The sequence below is a fragment of the Mastomys coucha genome, unplaced genomic scaffold, assembly GCF_008632895.1.
Source record: "Mastomys coucha isolate ucsf_1 unplaced genomic scaffold, UCSF_Mcou_1 pScaffold22, whole genome shotgun sequence".
Taxonomy (NCBI): domain Eukaryota; kingdom Metazoa; phylum Chordata; class Mammalia; order Rodentia; family Muridae; genus Mastomys; species Mastomys coucha.
In genome coordinates this window covers 37,187,721-37,202,889 of record NW_022196905.1, presented here as the reverse complement: position 1 = coordinate 37,202,889, position 15,169 = coordinate 37,187,721, and the positions used below count along the sequence as shown (strand labels likewise).

At 43.1% G+C, this 15,169-nt stretch overlaps 1 protein-coding gene across 8 annotated transcripts in view; it reads right to left on the bottom strand.

Annotated features, from left to right (window-relative positions):
• The window catches only part of Cpeb2 (cytoplasmic polyadenylation element binding protein 2), a 54,200-nt gene extending 41,319 nt beyond the window's left edge, over positions 1-12,881 (bottom strand). For 2 of the 8 annotated variants that reach the window (XM_031342113.1, XM_031342115.1), the window contains exons 1-4: positions 11,054-12,880; positions 8,559-8,840; positions 7,753-7,842; positions 1,323-1,413 (exon numbers count right to left, since the gene is read on the bottom strand). In XM_031342113.1, the coding sequence (XP_031197973.1) occupies positions 1,323-1,413; positions 7,753-7,842; positions 8,559-8,840; positions 11,054-12,769 (2,179 nt within the window). In that variant the 5' untranslated portion in view covers positions 12,770-12,880. Of the gene's footprint in view, positions 1-1,322; positions 1,414-7,752; positions 7,843-8,549; positions 8,841-11,053 lie in introns of all 8 variants that reach the window. The other 6 variants (XM_031342116.1, XM_031342118.1, XM_031342117.1 and 3 more) reach the window with 4 other exon arrangements.
• Between the last annotated feature and the right edge of the window lie 2,288 nt (positions 12,882-15,169).

The following is a 15,169-nucleotide window of genomic DNA, read 5'->3' as shown; positions in this document are numbered from 1 at the left end:
GCCTCGAACTCAGAAATCCACCTGCCTCTGCCTCCCAAGTGCTGGGATTAAAGGCGTGCGCCACCCCCCACACTCCCACCCCCCACTGAAGACAGAATTTTAATGAAGTTCTTAATTGTAAGCTGTTAACAATTGTATTCTTTCGTGTATGGGTGTGTTTACTTTTGCGATAGTCTTGCTACCTAGTTCAGGCTGGTACTGAACTGGTGATCTTCCAGCCTCAGGCTCCTGAGTGCTAGTGATAGAGTCAGGTGCCACCACACCCAGTGTAAATTCTATTCTGAAATGGAAGATCTAAGGTAAACAATACTCATTGTGAAAAAGAACAAGACCTCATACAGAGAGCCTAAAAATATGAGAGGCAAAGATCAACAACAAAACCCATAAGAAAACAATGAAATAAATCCAAAGCATAACCTTAGTTTGAGGAACAGAACAGTTCAGCAGTGTGATAGATAGTGTGCATCAACACTAATAGCACAGCCCTTAAAAGGAAAGGATTAGGAAGACAAAAGGACCTGAGAAAGACTCTCAGACATTTGATTGCTGTTATCAACTTACTTGGCAACAAAATGTAGTCCCTGGGGCAAACATTTCTAAGAAAATTACCTTTCTAGATTAAAACTTCAGATTTAAAAAAAAAAATCATGATTCTGAGTCAATGAAGAGTTCTGAACTAGAACCAACAGTTAGTATACTTGTGAATTCACAATACACCAACTCTGTTGGATACTTACAGACTTGTCACCTTGACACAAGCAACAGTCATTTGACAATAGAGAATCAATTGAGAAAATGCCTCCTTAAACTTGCTGATTGACTGACTGTTTGGGATGACCCATCCCATTATTGATGGTGTCATCCTTGGGCAGGAGGTCCTAGATCATATGAGGAAGAAAACTGAGCAAGCAGTGAGAAGCAAGCAAGTAAATGATGTTGATGTTACGTCAAGGCCTCTGCCTCTGTGCCTGCTGCAGGGTTTGTCTCGAGTTCCTGTCCTGACTCCCCTTGTGATGGACTAAAAGTTCTAAGATAGAATAAACCCTTTCCTCCCCAAGTTGTTTTGGTTATAGTATTTTATCATAGCAATAGAAACCCTAGCTAAAAGATAGACAACTAATACCTCTCTTTCCTGAGGGTGATACAATTACAAGATTTTCACCACTAATATAACAGACAACAAGTGACAAAAAATAACACATAAAGTAAGAATGCTAATGAAGTTTCTTCATTTATCAGTTACTCTCTATATAAGTGACAGTTTTCCATAAGTAGTAAAACCAATATATGATATAAAATCGATGCTACAAAATGCTACCTACCCTTGAGAGGGTCGTGCTCTGCTCTCATGATATCAATAAGGGAATTTTCCAGAGAGTGCATATTCAAGCTATCATACATTCTACTTCGATCCTAGAAGACAGAAAAAGAAAAGATGTAAGATCTATGTGATTTTAAAGAAAGTTAAAAACATTTTATAATATAATCTTTCTTACATAAAACAGGAGAATTAATACATTATTATTTAACTTGGATCCCAAGAAAATACTGATTCTTAAGGATCTTGTTAACTATAGTGTCTTTTATTTTTAACACATTCACCTCTAAAATATATAAAAATTAATCTAATTTCATTGGCAGTATTAACTGAATGAAGTAAAATAATCTCTGATAATTTTTACAAATATTACACACAAAAAAATTTTCAGTTGCTTCACATTTTTCTCCTATGTTTAGGAAGGCAGATAAAAGCACTTGGAAAATAATTGTCTTGGAGAAGAATTTAACAATTGCACCACACTTTAAACATCTATCAGATAGTTAAAACTTGACTTAGTCATCCAAATTGTAAAACAATGAATGTGTAAACATCCTATAAGCTAAACTCAAACGCAAGACACTATTATCAGGAAAAGGGTGAATGCCTAGTGTAGTTACACTCAATTCTCACTCTCCAAAGGCTTCCACAGTTTACAATTCTCCCTCCTTCAACTCCACTGCAGAAGGCAGGCAGGCAAAAGTAGGGAGAGATTTCCACTCACATTTCTACTTCCCCAACTCTGAGAACTGCCTTCTGTATTCTCAGTAGCCTTGTTTGCTCAAAGCACAATCCCTGTGGTTGCTTACTAGAAAGCATTGAGTTCTTTGGTGCCTATATATTTAATACTATATTTTGTTCAGTACATACTCAATGAATATGTAATGAAAATATATGGGAAACTAGCTAAACAAGCTAAGGCCCATAACCTCCAAAGAGTATGAAAGTCTTTTTCCAAAATATGTCAGTGCCACCAATTGTATGTTATATACATAAGTGTACAAATGCATGTACACGTGGGGGAAGCAGGATAGACCCCCCTAAACTCTCAAAATTGATACAGCACTGGTTAACCTGGATCCTAATTTCAAGTGATACTATAAGTCTCTAGGATTATATGCACCCATAGGTAGATTTACACATATTATTTTCTTCAAAAAAGATTTATAGCTTTCACTATTTTCCAAAGGGACCAACAATCCAGAAAACATTCAGAACTAGATCTTTAGAGAGCTAAAGAGAAACCTAAGGTTTGTTTACCTATTCCCCTTTGATGTTTAACTAGGGTTGTATGTTTTTTAAAGCTAGGGAGCCAGAATCGTCCTGTAGACTAAACAAGGTGCTATCAAGGAATTAGGAAGGGCGAGCAGTAACACTGAATGATGAAAAGATACTAGCTAGAGAGGAGGTTCAGGTTCTAACTCTATCACCAACTACTGCCCAATGAGTGAGCTGAAAGATCCTAAACACACAACATATCTATCTACAACACTCTTTACTAGAACAAGTGACGGGGCTACACAGAGAAATCCTGTCTCGAAAAACAAAAACAAAAAAAAAACAAAAAACAAACAAAAAACAAACAAACAAACAAAAAAAAGAACAAGTGAACTTGGTGAGGGGGACAAAGAAAATCAATGAAATACAACAGTGTTTTCCAAAACTGAACATGCTTCAGAACTCTAAGGCAGGTTAGTACACACTGGTGCACACCTTTCCTGGGTCTTAGTCAGCACTTCTCAGGTGATAGTGAAGCTATTGGTCAGACCACATTATAAACAGCATCAAGCTTTGTGATCTTCTGTGCCACAGACTCTCTTTATCCTCTGTCTCCATCTTCTAGAAAATAACCATATCTGACTAAATGGTGCCTATAGGTCACTTAAAATTGTTGAAAAGATCAAAAGTATTATAACAATAAATGACATAAATGCAAGAGAGAAGAGGATGACCTTTGTGCAAACAAGAAAAGAAGACCAATATAGTTAGTAATGTCTCCATTTCCACTGACTGTTTCCACTGTACAAGGAATATGTTTGTGTTTCTGGATTCTCCACTAAAATTCTAAAGTAATTAAAGCTAGGGTCCTTCTAACCATACATGTAGCTCTCAAAATGTCTGTTAAATACTTCTTTATCTCTGCCATAAAATCTCTATAAAGTATGTAAGTTGAGCTGTTTGAGTGTAAAGACTACTATTAAAATAAAATGGTAATTACAAAGGACTAAATCCAATCCTCTCCTGAATCTGCTAATAGATTAAACTGGAGCAAGTATTAAATACTAAAATAGCTTTGCTAGCAAATGAATTTCTACCTACTGAATGGATTCATGTTATAGTTGAGAACAACTTTTTCAAGATAACAGTCTAAAACAAATCACATTTAATGATTTTTATTCAGCTATAGAACAAAGATGTGTTCTTCTAAGATAAGGATACTGGTAAAAGATTAATTCATCTAAATTGTCATCAGTTTAAAACTATAAAGAAGACTTGAGGCAATTTAGAAATAAGGGATACACACAGCAATCTTGACATACTAAAAAATACAGGAATTCATGGCAATGTATCTTATAGTTATCACTGCAAGGTTATTTGAAAGTTACTAAGACATTTCAGAAAATCAGACTCTGAGGAAAAGTTCATATAGAACCTATTCTACAATGTGAAAACCACCTGGTAATAAATTAAGTAGAGTTTTACAGAAATAAGATGATAGAGCCCTACAGTAACAAGTAAAAAACAGAATAACTGAAAATCATATCATTGCTTCTTAAAGTCTACTGTTTATGTTACTATCTTTCTTTACCCATACATTAGCCACAAGCTTGTATGGGGATAAAAAGGCGAGCAGATTTTATTTTAAAATCAGTTAAAGAACAGAAGTTTAGACCGTATATACCCTGGGAAAGCACCCACTCCTCAAACACAGTTAGGAAAGAATATTCTTCTTTACTGTTGGCCATATGTGAGTTTAAAGCTCCCTGTGTTCCTGAAGTTCAGAGTCCCTGAAGCAAGGCCACTGTATCATGACACACTGGCCTTGCTCTCCTACCACATACTGATTCTCAGGGAAACTCACGAAAGAGTCAAGTGACTTCTTTTCCTAAAACAAGATCTCCAAAATGTGATTTATTACTTTATATCAGTCTGGATGTTTGATTAGTAAAAAAAAATCTCCAGTTAATTCAAGGTAGTATCCAGGATATACAGCAAATATCCAGCACTAAAAACTGCCCAGCAAGTTGAAGACCAACATGTATCAATAGGTTTCTCAGGATATACTGCAAAAGTGACACATATAAAAAGTAAGTAATAAACAACCTTAGTTAAAAGGAAATTGACTTTGATTTAAAACGTGTAAGTAAGTATTCACAAATAAACATACTTTAAAAAAACTCACTGAAAATTCTATTTTGAGGAAATTAATGAGTAACAGTTTTAAGCATGATTTCTTACTAAATGCTCAAAGTGTTCTCAAATTAATGAATTTTGGCCTCATCTAATAGTTTCAGTTCTCAGGAGACAGAGGCAGTGACATCTCAGTTAAGATGAGCTTGAGCTACAAAGGAGCATCTTATTCTCAAAAACAAAGAGAAAAACAAAAAAGAAAAATTATTAAGAAAACTTATTAAGAAAAATTGGTAGAAATATCTAATGAGGGGACTGGGCAGGTAGCTCAGTTGGTAAGGTGCTTGCCTCACAAGCAAAACCTATGCAAAATATGTCATGGTGGAGAGTTCTTGTAATCCCCAAACTGGGCGGGTGGAGAAAAGAGGCCGCCTGGGACTCACTGGCCAGTCATCCTTGACTAATTGGTCACCAATTCCAAGGGATGATACCTCTTCATCCTCATGTCCATATGTGCACACACCTGTACACACATGCATACACACATATACTATTTTTAAAGTTAGGAATGTCCATAATTTACATGTGTTTTAAAAATATTTTAAATTTGAAGTTTGTCCATAAAAATATTAAAAACAAAAATATCAATCCATAAAATTTTACTTGAAACAAATGAAGTAAATTAACCTATGAAAATATTTTTTCCATTAACTAAATTCAATTACATGTTCAAATCTTGTTGTAGGTCATGGCTGAAGTATCCTGAATTAAGATATTAGGCCTGTAATTTACTATAGTGTAGACCTGATTCATTTCAGACTAAAGGAAATAAGTTAAATGGTTTAAAATAATGTACTTGTTAACAAAAAGTGTATGATCACAAAAATAAAAACCAGCTGAGATACTGAAGTAATTAATCATTCTAAATATTTTAATCTTTCTGAATACTGAGGAGTTACTCTACATTTTATGCTACCAGTGCCAGTTTACTTAGCCTCTGTTGTGTTCTTTAGAACTCCAACTACCACACGGTTTTATGGAAAAACAGAAACAGAAGTATAATGACTGAATACTTAAAGAAGACAATAAGGTTTTATATATATATATATAGTATATATGTATATATATATATATACTATATACACATATACATATATACGTGTTTATATACGTGTATATATAGTATATATATGTGTGTGTGCTAGCATGTGTATATATATATACATATATTATATATATATATATATATATATATATATATATATATATATACATATATACTAGCATTGTCTTAATTTAGGGCTTTAGTCTCATAAACCACATATACAATTTGAAAGAACAATACAGGCTGGGGGTCAGGAGAACTGGGAGACCAGGGAGGAAAAGAAATGGCCAAATAGATCAGAGACCATGTAAGAGTTGGCCTACAAAGGTCTTGCACGGCATAATTCAAGGTCCCCCTTTATAGACAAGGCTCCGACCTAGAGATGAAAGCCCATAACCAGTGGTAAAGAATCCAGGTAAGAAGATGACTCAGGTTTTGGATGGCCTTGCCTTCCAGTTCAGTTCAATTTGCATTACCTATTTTCACCTACCACTGAACTCACCATCACACCATCACAGCACTTCTGTACAAATACTAATCACTCAGCCGTTTCCAGAAAGTATATCTTTAAGTGTCAAAACAGGAAAAACAAAACAAAACAAAACAAAAAAAACCTATCTAAAATCCCAAGATATAAAGAGGCACAGTGGCTTGAAAGCCTAACTTAGGAAGGTTAGAGGACTGTACTCCCGACAGCCCCAGTAGTGAGTCTAAAGATGCCCCTTTCACTATCACCTCTGTCTAATCTAGTGGCAAGGGCTCAACTCAATACTTCAAGCCCTGCCCACCATCCCCCACTTGTAAAGGCTGCTTGTATACTGGTACCAGAGCCCACTGCTTTTGTACTTACATTTCCTCTCTCTGAACATATTTCCCTTTCCACCTTCAAAATAATTACAATCTCTCTCCTCACCTAACTTCTTTAAAGCAATCATGGATTCAATCTGAACAGTATGACACTGCTACCAGAACACAACAGAACTGGGACTGAGTGAAAGAGAAGCAGATAACAAGCTGAAAAACCAACTGCAAGATAACTACTATTTTTATGCTGAGATCCTAGCAGGACAACTTTGATAAAGAGACAGGGCTGGTCTACAGCAGCAGCTAGTGACTAATTACTCAAGTTAGTGCTAGTCCTCCAGATTGAAAGGCTAGCTATAAAATGTCTTGTTATTAATCTGCCTACTCAGTCTTTGTAAAAATCAGTTCATGTTGGTAAATTACTTGAGGAAGAAGAGCCTTAGCTATGGACTGCATAGCTCCACTCACTTAACTTAGAAAATTTCAACTGAAGGTCAAACTTGGGATCTCTAGGAAAAGCTCCTCATATGTAAGAGCTGAGGTCTCTATGTCCCCTATAATAATCCTCAGCACCTGGTACCAGTATACATTCAAACTCAGTCTGCAAAAAAGACAGATAGTATTTTAAATCACAAAGATACTGAAGATAATTTGTAAGATAAAATACTAAAATGTAGAATAAAAATATAATACTATAAGGTTTTTTTAAATAAAGGTAAAAAAGCTAAATTAAAAAAGGAGCTATTCAGAGATATACCACAAAACAAATACATCAAACTTCATAACATTTATTGGAAGGTTTCTTAAAATATGAAATGTAAAGCTGGATGCTAAATATACATATAAGAATGTACTTTGCAGATTATTCTGAAAGAAAGACAGTATTTGTTTAGTTTGACTGATGTTTAAAGTCAGGTGCTCTTGGATACATAATTAACTCATTGTAATAAACAAATCTGTTATGATTTCAAAATATGACTACAAATATTTTAAATTTGAACATATAAATGTATTGAAGGCTTTAGATCAAACGATATTAAAAAACTAAATTGTTTTAATAATCTCTGACATAAGCTTAAATGGCATAAGTGAAACGCAATGGATCACTCCTATTCATAATGTAAATACTAAACTCCTAGCCACGATCCTGAGAAACACACACTGTGCAGCCTACCTGGTCTATTCTGGATGTTCCGGCTGCAGTGCACCAACTATCTTGGAGTGAATCTGAGCCCCAAGCTGGCAACTGCAAACTAGATCTCACCTTCAATAGCATAGAAGTTTGCATCAGAAATGAGCAGTTCTCTTCCCCATCCCACCCAAGAAAAAAAAATTAGAAATGAAAAGCAATCAAACAATCTTAAATTTCTGTTTCATCCTTTAACAGTTTTGAGGAAAACTGAATCTCATTTGTAAGAATCACAAAATATTAACAGGCCTGGAAAAATGATTTCCATTAATATTATTAGGCCATCATTAGTTGGAAAAAAATCACATACACACATGTCTATATTTATAGTCACTGAACGAGTGAGGTAATTTAAATTAGATTCAAAGTCTTAATATTTTTGTGCCACAATCACAGCTGTATTAAGAGCGATCTAACATGTACACAGCTGACCTATGCACAACTGCAGTTACAATTTTTTTTATCTTAGCTATATAATCAGAAAGACAAATTTTGTTTTTCTACTTAGAAATAACAAGCATTTTTAAGAAGCTGCCAGTTAAAGGCTTCAATCTGTATGAAAGAAACAGTTTTTAAAATGTTTGGAAGCTTATTTCCATTTATTGTGTATTTACAGAGAAATTCTTTGCTTTCTTGTTATATTTTACCCTTTAATAATTAAATGATATGCTTTAAAATTAGAACATTAATTTTGTTAATCTTCCTATACAGCTACTGATGCCTCCAACCACCCCACTTGCTATTTTGAAAGATAAACATTAGAAATGAGGATATTTACATACCATTCTTACCTGTAAGGGTAAGAGTGTGTTACTATTGTTGTCTGTCCTGAACACATTATCTTCAATCCAAGATTTTGGAGTCAGTGATGGAGTAGAGCGGGTGAATTTCGGTGGTGCTATAACATTACCCGAAAACGGCTTCTTCAGTGGAGATATCTGATTCATAGTCCCTGGAATTCCCATGTTTCCGCTTCTACGGTGATCTCTGCCATGCATTGCTCCCCAGGACATGCTTGCAGTGCCCCAACCACTGCTCTGATGGTTGCTCCAAGGAGATTGTTTCAGAAGAGGCTGAGGAAAATATATCTATTTAAATTACAAGCCTTAGAGAACCGATAATTCAAGTTTTAGAACTGTGAATTTAATGAAACCATAAAGAAACACAAAGCCAACAGAATATTTCTTAAGAGGCTCCCAAAAAGAAATCTTCCGATCTTGCTATTTGAGATCCTGCTTAAGTGTTAGGGAATTTCTTACCCTCCTATCTTCTATAACCAGTGATGTCTCATGATAGTTACTAAAAATATACTTTGAAGCTGAAGTTAGCTTTGAAGATCCTTAAAGCAACCCATGCTCTACTAGTCAAATTAGTATTAAACGCTTCATGATCTCAGCTATGGGAGCAAAATTTTTGGACCTTAGGCTTTCTAAACAGCTTGGGCTACTCTGGGAAAACAAAACAAAACAAAAAACTGTGGTAATAGTGGTAAGAATGACTTAAAGATGCCTTTTAAGGGACAGGTCAGTACAGGGAAGGAAAAAAAAACACCTCATATTCCTGAATTGTTAACTTCTAAGGTATTTTATTCCAGTTTTCTTTTCTTTTTCTTTTTTTCTTTTTTTTTCACTAATTATCCTTGAACTGCTAAGCAATTATCTGATGCTACCCATAGGTGGATCCACTGAGATACACAATAAACAACCACAGGCTTTGCTTATTTTTAGTAATCTTAAATCAAGTCTCTTAAGTTCATTGACATTCAAAAGCAAATTATATTCCAATCTCCAGCCGATGGCAAAAAAAAAGTTTAGTCATCAAAACATGGAAAATTCACAATACATTTTAAAAAAGGAACTGGGAATTGCTAGTATTTGTGCTGCCAATAAACTAAGACTAAATTTTTCTGGGAAGACTTAGGCAGTAGAAATATAGATCATGACTTTTCTAAAACCAAATAAATATGGTAATCATAGTTAAACGTTTCCTATAGAAAAATTTAAAACCTTAACATCCAGTACCTCTGGATGCTAATACAGGGTTTTAAACGCTAATTTAATCATGTGCAAACACAGCCTACTCCTTCCTCATAGTTGAAAAGCACAGCCCAGAAGCCAAGGCACAATTACCCCGTGCACTAGGACCTTATTTTGCCTGCTAAATGACTCACAGTTCAAAGTTCTTTTCCAGTGACCTAAAATTCCATATGAAAGCCGTGTGACCTCTTACACTCCAAGGTAAAACCCATTTCTTTTTGTTTATTGGAGCATACTACAGTTAAATACAAATCAATCACGTCAGTATGTCCTGCTAACGTTCTATTCTGACTTTGGGAATTCAAAATTATCTATCAATTTCAATGGCAAACTTGTAGTTAAAAAGAGAAGAGCCTGACACACAAAAGACAGTTGTCCATATAAACCAAGGGAAATGGTGTATTACTTCAAAAGTCCGTATTTCCCCATTCTTGGGGCACAAACAACAATCCAACAAAACTGTTAACTTTTACTTGGGTTAATTTCGACAAACTGCTGTTACTTCGGTTAATTTAATCAGCATCCATTCTTGAAAACTTTGGTCAACAGAAAAGTTATGAGATGAACCAGTTAAAGGTCAAATTTTGGTTCCATGACAATCCTTCATCTTGACATTGGACTTCGAATGATCACCATAATAAATGCTATCTCCACTAAACGGACAGGGAAACTCTCAACATCAGTGAACTCAGCGGCCACCCAAAATCCGCGCTGGGAGGAGTCGGGGTGGGGGCAATAACAGAAAACATCCTGAGTCAGAAAGGGCACAGACTAGCCAGGAGCCTGGTTGGTGTCATTTCATGATACCACATACCCCCTGATTCCGGTACACACCCATGAGGAGACAGACATCTAGGAGGAAACACATTAAAACCTAGATTCAGGGGTACCTTCAAACCCTTCAAGCTGTGGCCAAACATTAAAAAGAGCAGAAGTCCAGAGCACTCCAGCCCGCGACCGCCAGCCGCGCGCAGCCTGACAGTTCCTCCGGGCTGTGACAGCCCGCCCGCGGCGGGTGCGGCTGCAGGTGCCGCCGCCTTGGCTTCCCTAGCTCAGTGCAGAACAAACTCCAGAAGGGAACAACCCCGACTCGGGTCCCCTCGGGTACCCCGGGGAAGGATCGGCCCCAGTCAGTCACTCTCCGCCCGCCCTCCCAAGAGCGCTGCCCCAACCCGGGGTCCGCCGCCAAGCCCCGATCAGGGCGCCCGAGGGGGGCTTCTGGCTCGGGTTCCCACTGCCGCCCGCCGTACCTGGTGGTGGTTGTACGAGTTCCTCTGCTGCAGAAAGGCGGCGGCGGCAGCCTGGTGCTGCTGCTGCAGCTGCGGGCTGACGGGTGACCTCCGGCTCTGCGGCTGCTGCGGCGTTGCCGGCGGCGGCTGCTGTTGAGGTAAATTCATGGCGGGCGGCGCGGGCACCGTGGGAGCAGAGAACGGGCCGCCGAAGCCGCCGCCGCCGCCGCCGCCACCGCCGGTCGGCACGCTGAGCCCCGCGCAGCCATGCGGCGACACCGGCGAGAAGCTCGGGAAGAAGGCCGGGTTCATGGACGACGGCAGCCCGGGGTAGAAGCCGTTCTCCGAGTCCGGGCTGGGAGGCGGCATGGCGCTCAGAGAGCCGCCCGCGCCGCCGCCGCCACCGCCGCCCGGTGTGGCAGCCGAGGAGCCCGGGGGCTGCGGCTGCGGCGGCTGCTGGGAAGGCTGCGGCTGCTGGGGTGGCTGCTGCTGGGACGCTGGCGGAGGCTGGGGCGGCGGCGGCGACGCGGTCTGCACCGACCAGGGGGTGCCGAAGCCCGGCAGCGGCGGCGGAGAAGCGGAGCCGCCTCCCCCTCCGCCTCCGGGGGGTCCCCCGCCCCCGCCGCCGCCCGGGTGCGGCAGGTCCGAGCTCTGCAGGCTACTGAAGGCGCTGGTGCCGAGCGCCGCGCCGGGCAGGAGGGCGCTGGGGCTGTTGAGCAGAGGGTGGTTGGGCGACTCCATGGAGCCCGGCGCAGGGTTCACCGGCGGCGTCGAGGGGGGCAAGCCCGCATTGGGGGGCTCGGCGGAGCTGCCCTCGCCCGCGGCCGGGGTCTGGTGAGGGCTTCCCGCGCCTCCGTGGCGGCGCCGCGGAGCTGCGGGCGGCGAGGGCGGGAGCTGCGGGAGCTGGGGCAGGTCGACCGGGCGCTGCCGCGGGGCGAAGTCCTGCGGCGGCGGGAGGTGCTGCGTGTGCGGGAGGCTGAACGGCTGGGAGCGCTGGGCGAGCGGCGCCGACTGCAGGAGCGGCCCGGGCGGTGGCGGCGGCGTTGGCGGCGGCGGGCTGAAGCGGCCGGGGCAGTGGAGCGGCGGCGTTGGCGGCGGCGGCGGCAGCGGCGACTTCGCGTCCGGAGGGTGGGGACGGTGTGGCGGGCTCAACTCTTTCCTCTTCTGGCTGCTCAGCTGCTGCTGCTGCTGCTGCTGCTGCCGCTTACTGAAGTCCTGCGGGGAGGAGGTGCGGCAGCAGCAGCAGGAGGAGGCGGAGGAGGAGGAGGTGGTGGAGGAGGAGGAGGAAGAGGAGGAGGAGGAGGAGGAGGGGTGGTGCAGACTCGGTTTGAAGTCCTGGGAGGGGAGGAGGTGGGTCACACCCGCGTTCGTGCCGCCGCCGGGGTGGTGGCTGGGGAGCTGCTCTGCAGCCGCCGCCCCCGAGAGCGGCCTCGCCGGCTGCTGGGTCAGCCCGAGCAGCAACTCATCCTGCACGGCCTGCTGATGCGCCACGAGCGGGGAGGAAGAGGAAGCTGCGGCTGAGCTGGCCGCGCCGCCGCCCGAGGGGATGGCGAAGGGGGAGGCGGCCTCCGAGAAGCCGGTGACAGGCAACGGAGGCGGCGGCGGCGACAGCGGGCCGAAGGGCGTGGCGGGCGGCCCGGCGGCGAAGGGCCGGTAGGCGCTGCCGCCGGGCGAGGACCGGGGGCTGCCGCTGCGCAGCAGGGCAGTGTGCAGCACCCCGAACCCGAAGTCCCGCATTTATCAAGCCGGCGGCCGCGGCAGGAGACGCACCCGGTCCCCTGCCCCGCCTACAAGGCCCCGGGAGCCGTGGCGGCGCGGCCGTGGTGGAAGGATGGGGGTCTATGGGAAAGGGACACTGTGACTGAGCCGGGGCACCGACTTGGGCCCCGCCGCCCCTCACGGAGGCCACCGCCGCCTCCCGGAACCGGCTCCGGCACCACCGCCGCTGCCTCGGCCGCCGCCGCCCTCGCCGCTTAAGAACCCCGGAACGTGCGTCAGCAGCCGCCTCACAATCGCCCCGCCCCTCGTCGCGCGCCCTGGCACGCGCGAGCGCGCCGCCGCCGGCCCCGCCCCGCCCCTTATTAGCCTGCGTTGCGGACCCTGCGAGGCCGCGGGCGCGCGCGGCGCGTCCCCCAGCCCAGGACCTTGTATGCAGCCGAAGCCGGGTTGGAGGGGGAAAGCCGGTTGAAGTCGGGGGAGACGGCTAAGCGGGGGTCTCGAGCACCGTGCGCGTGCGCACGAAGGCGAGCACGCGCGGGCGTTGCGGACGGTTCCTGGGCAACCGCCCCTCCGGTCCCGGTCGCACGCGCCCCCCTCCTCAGGTCCCGCCCTTTCCCAGCCTCTGGGGTCACGTGAGGTGCCGCTGTCCCGGACCAGCTCCCAGGACTAGGGCGCTGAGCTGCAGGAATCCTGGAAGGATTCACGCTCAGGGTGCGGGTGCGAGCCGCGCGTGCTGTCACGCACCCTGGCCACCGCGGGAAGGCGGTTGGTTTTTTGGTTTTCTTAGTTTGTTTTTTCAAGAGTAAAAACGCGAAACACCGGCGCCTTTGGTAGCCAAAATTTTCACTTCAGCAAGGGAAACAAAGTCTGGGAGCTGACAGTGCTCTGCGTGGGTTTTTCGCACAGGCGTGCGCTGAGTGGGTTCTCAGACCAGCTCCGGCTCGCCCCGCTGCTGCAAGCCCTGGGTGCGCTGTCACCATGACCCAGGCGTGCCGGACTCCTCCTCTACAAGTTCTTTCTGGCGTCCTTCCCTCCTTCCCCCGGGAGACTCTAATCGGAACATTTCCGAAGCTTTATTAATTTTCAAGGGAGAGAGATTTCTCACATCAGGGGGGGAAAGAGGTTGTGACTCAGCAGCGGACTTGTTGAGGCTTGTAAAATGGAAGGCTTTCCATGCAGAGCTCCGAGGAGCGCTGGAAAGGAGACTTAATCAGGTGGAATTTCTTCCCCAGGAACATTTTACACAGAGAAAGACACACTTGACTGTTTAGTTCAATAATAACTGACCCATTCGACGAAATAAAGAATTGTATGTTCTTATTTTTTTAATTTTAAGTTTTCCTGGTGCTTAGAAAACTGAAACTACTGAATGGATTCCAGAAATACCGACTGAAATCTCAAGAGTTTACAGAAAGTTGATTCAGACTGGACTAATGGTGTTCTTACTATCCTCTTAAGGAAGTAGGTAAATGGATGTCTTTCTGAAGCCCCATTCTCTGTCAGTTGAATTTGGTTCCTCATCTTGTTTCAAAGGTATGCAAGTCAAATAATCAGTAAAAAGAACAACATTTCAAAAAGAAAATACTTTATAAGGTCTATGTGTGATAACCTAATAAGCTAAGTTTCCCAAAAACAAATTTTGTAGAATTCACATACTTCAGAAATTAGCCTGATAAGCAGAATGCTGTTTAAAAGTTAATCTCAAGAGCATATTTAATAATCAAGGTAAATATTGATCTGGAGAAGTGCTTCCTTTAAATTACAATATGTTAAAGGCGGCATACATTAGAATAAAAAGTATATCAATAAATGTCAGTGAGGTCCATAACTGTGGTTCAAGCATTTGGGAGGATGGGGCAGGAGAATCACTCAGGTCATGAAGGGAAGTTTCATTGTTTCTAGCTCAAAGATTTTAAATAGAATTAATATGTTTTACAGATATAAAGCATAAAGTAAGGTACTAGGGCCAGTGAAGTAATTTTTTGTTATTTTGTTTTTCAAGACAAGGTTTCTCTGTATAACCCTGGTGTTCTGGAACTCACTCTATAGACCAGGCTGGCCTAGAACTCAGAAATCCACCTGCCTCTGCCTCCCAAGTGCTGGGTTTAAAGGTGTGCTCCACCACTGGTCAGTGGAGTCTTAAGAACAGATCTAGTTTTTTCTTAAGAGTGTATTTGATTCGGAAAAAAAAAAAAAGTCTTCAATAAGCATTCCTTAGCTCAGTCTATGCTCAGTACAGAGTAGAGAGAGCACTTATTGAAATTCTCCTCAGTGACCTTGTGCACCACTGTTTGAACACAAACAAGACTGCTTAGTGCTCTAAGTGCAAGGCTTTGTTTCAAAGGATTGACAGCCTTCTGAACTGGACAACACTTGTTATTATTCATAAGGTCAAACTTCATTTTCAGTGCAACAGAT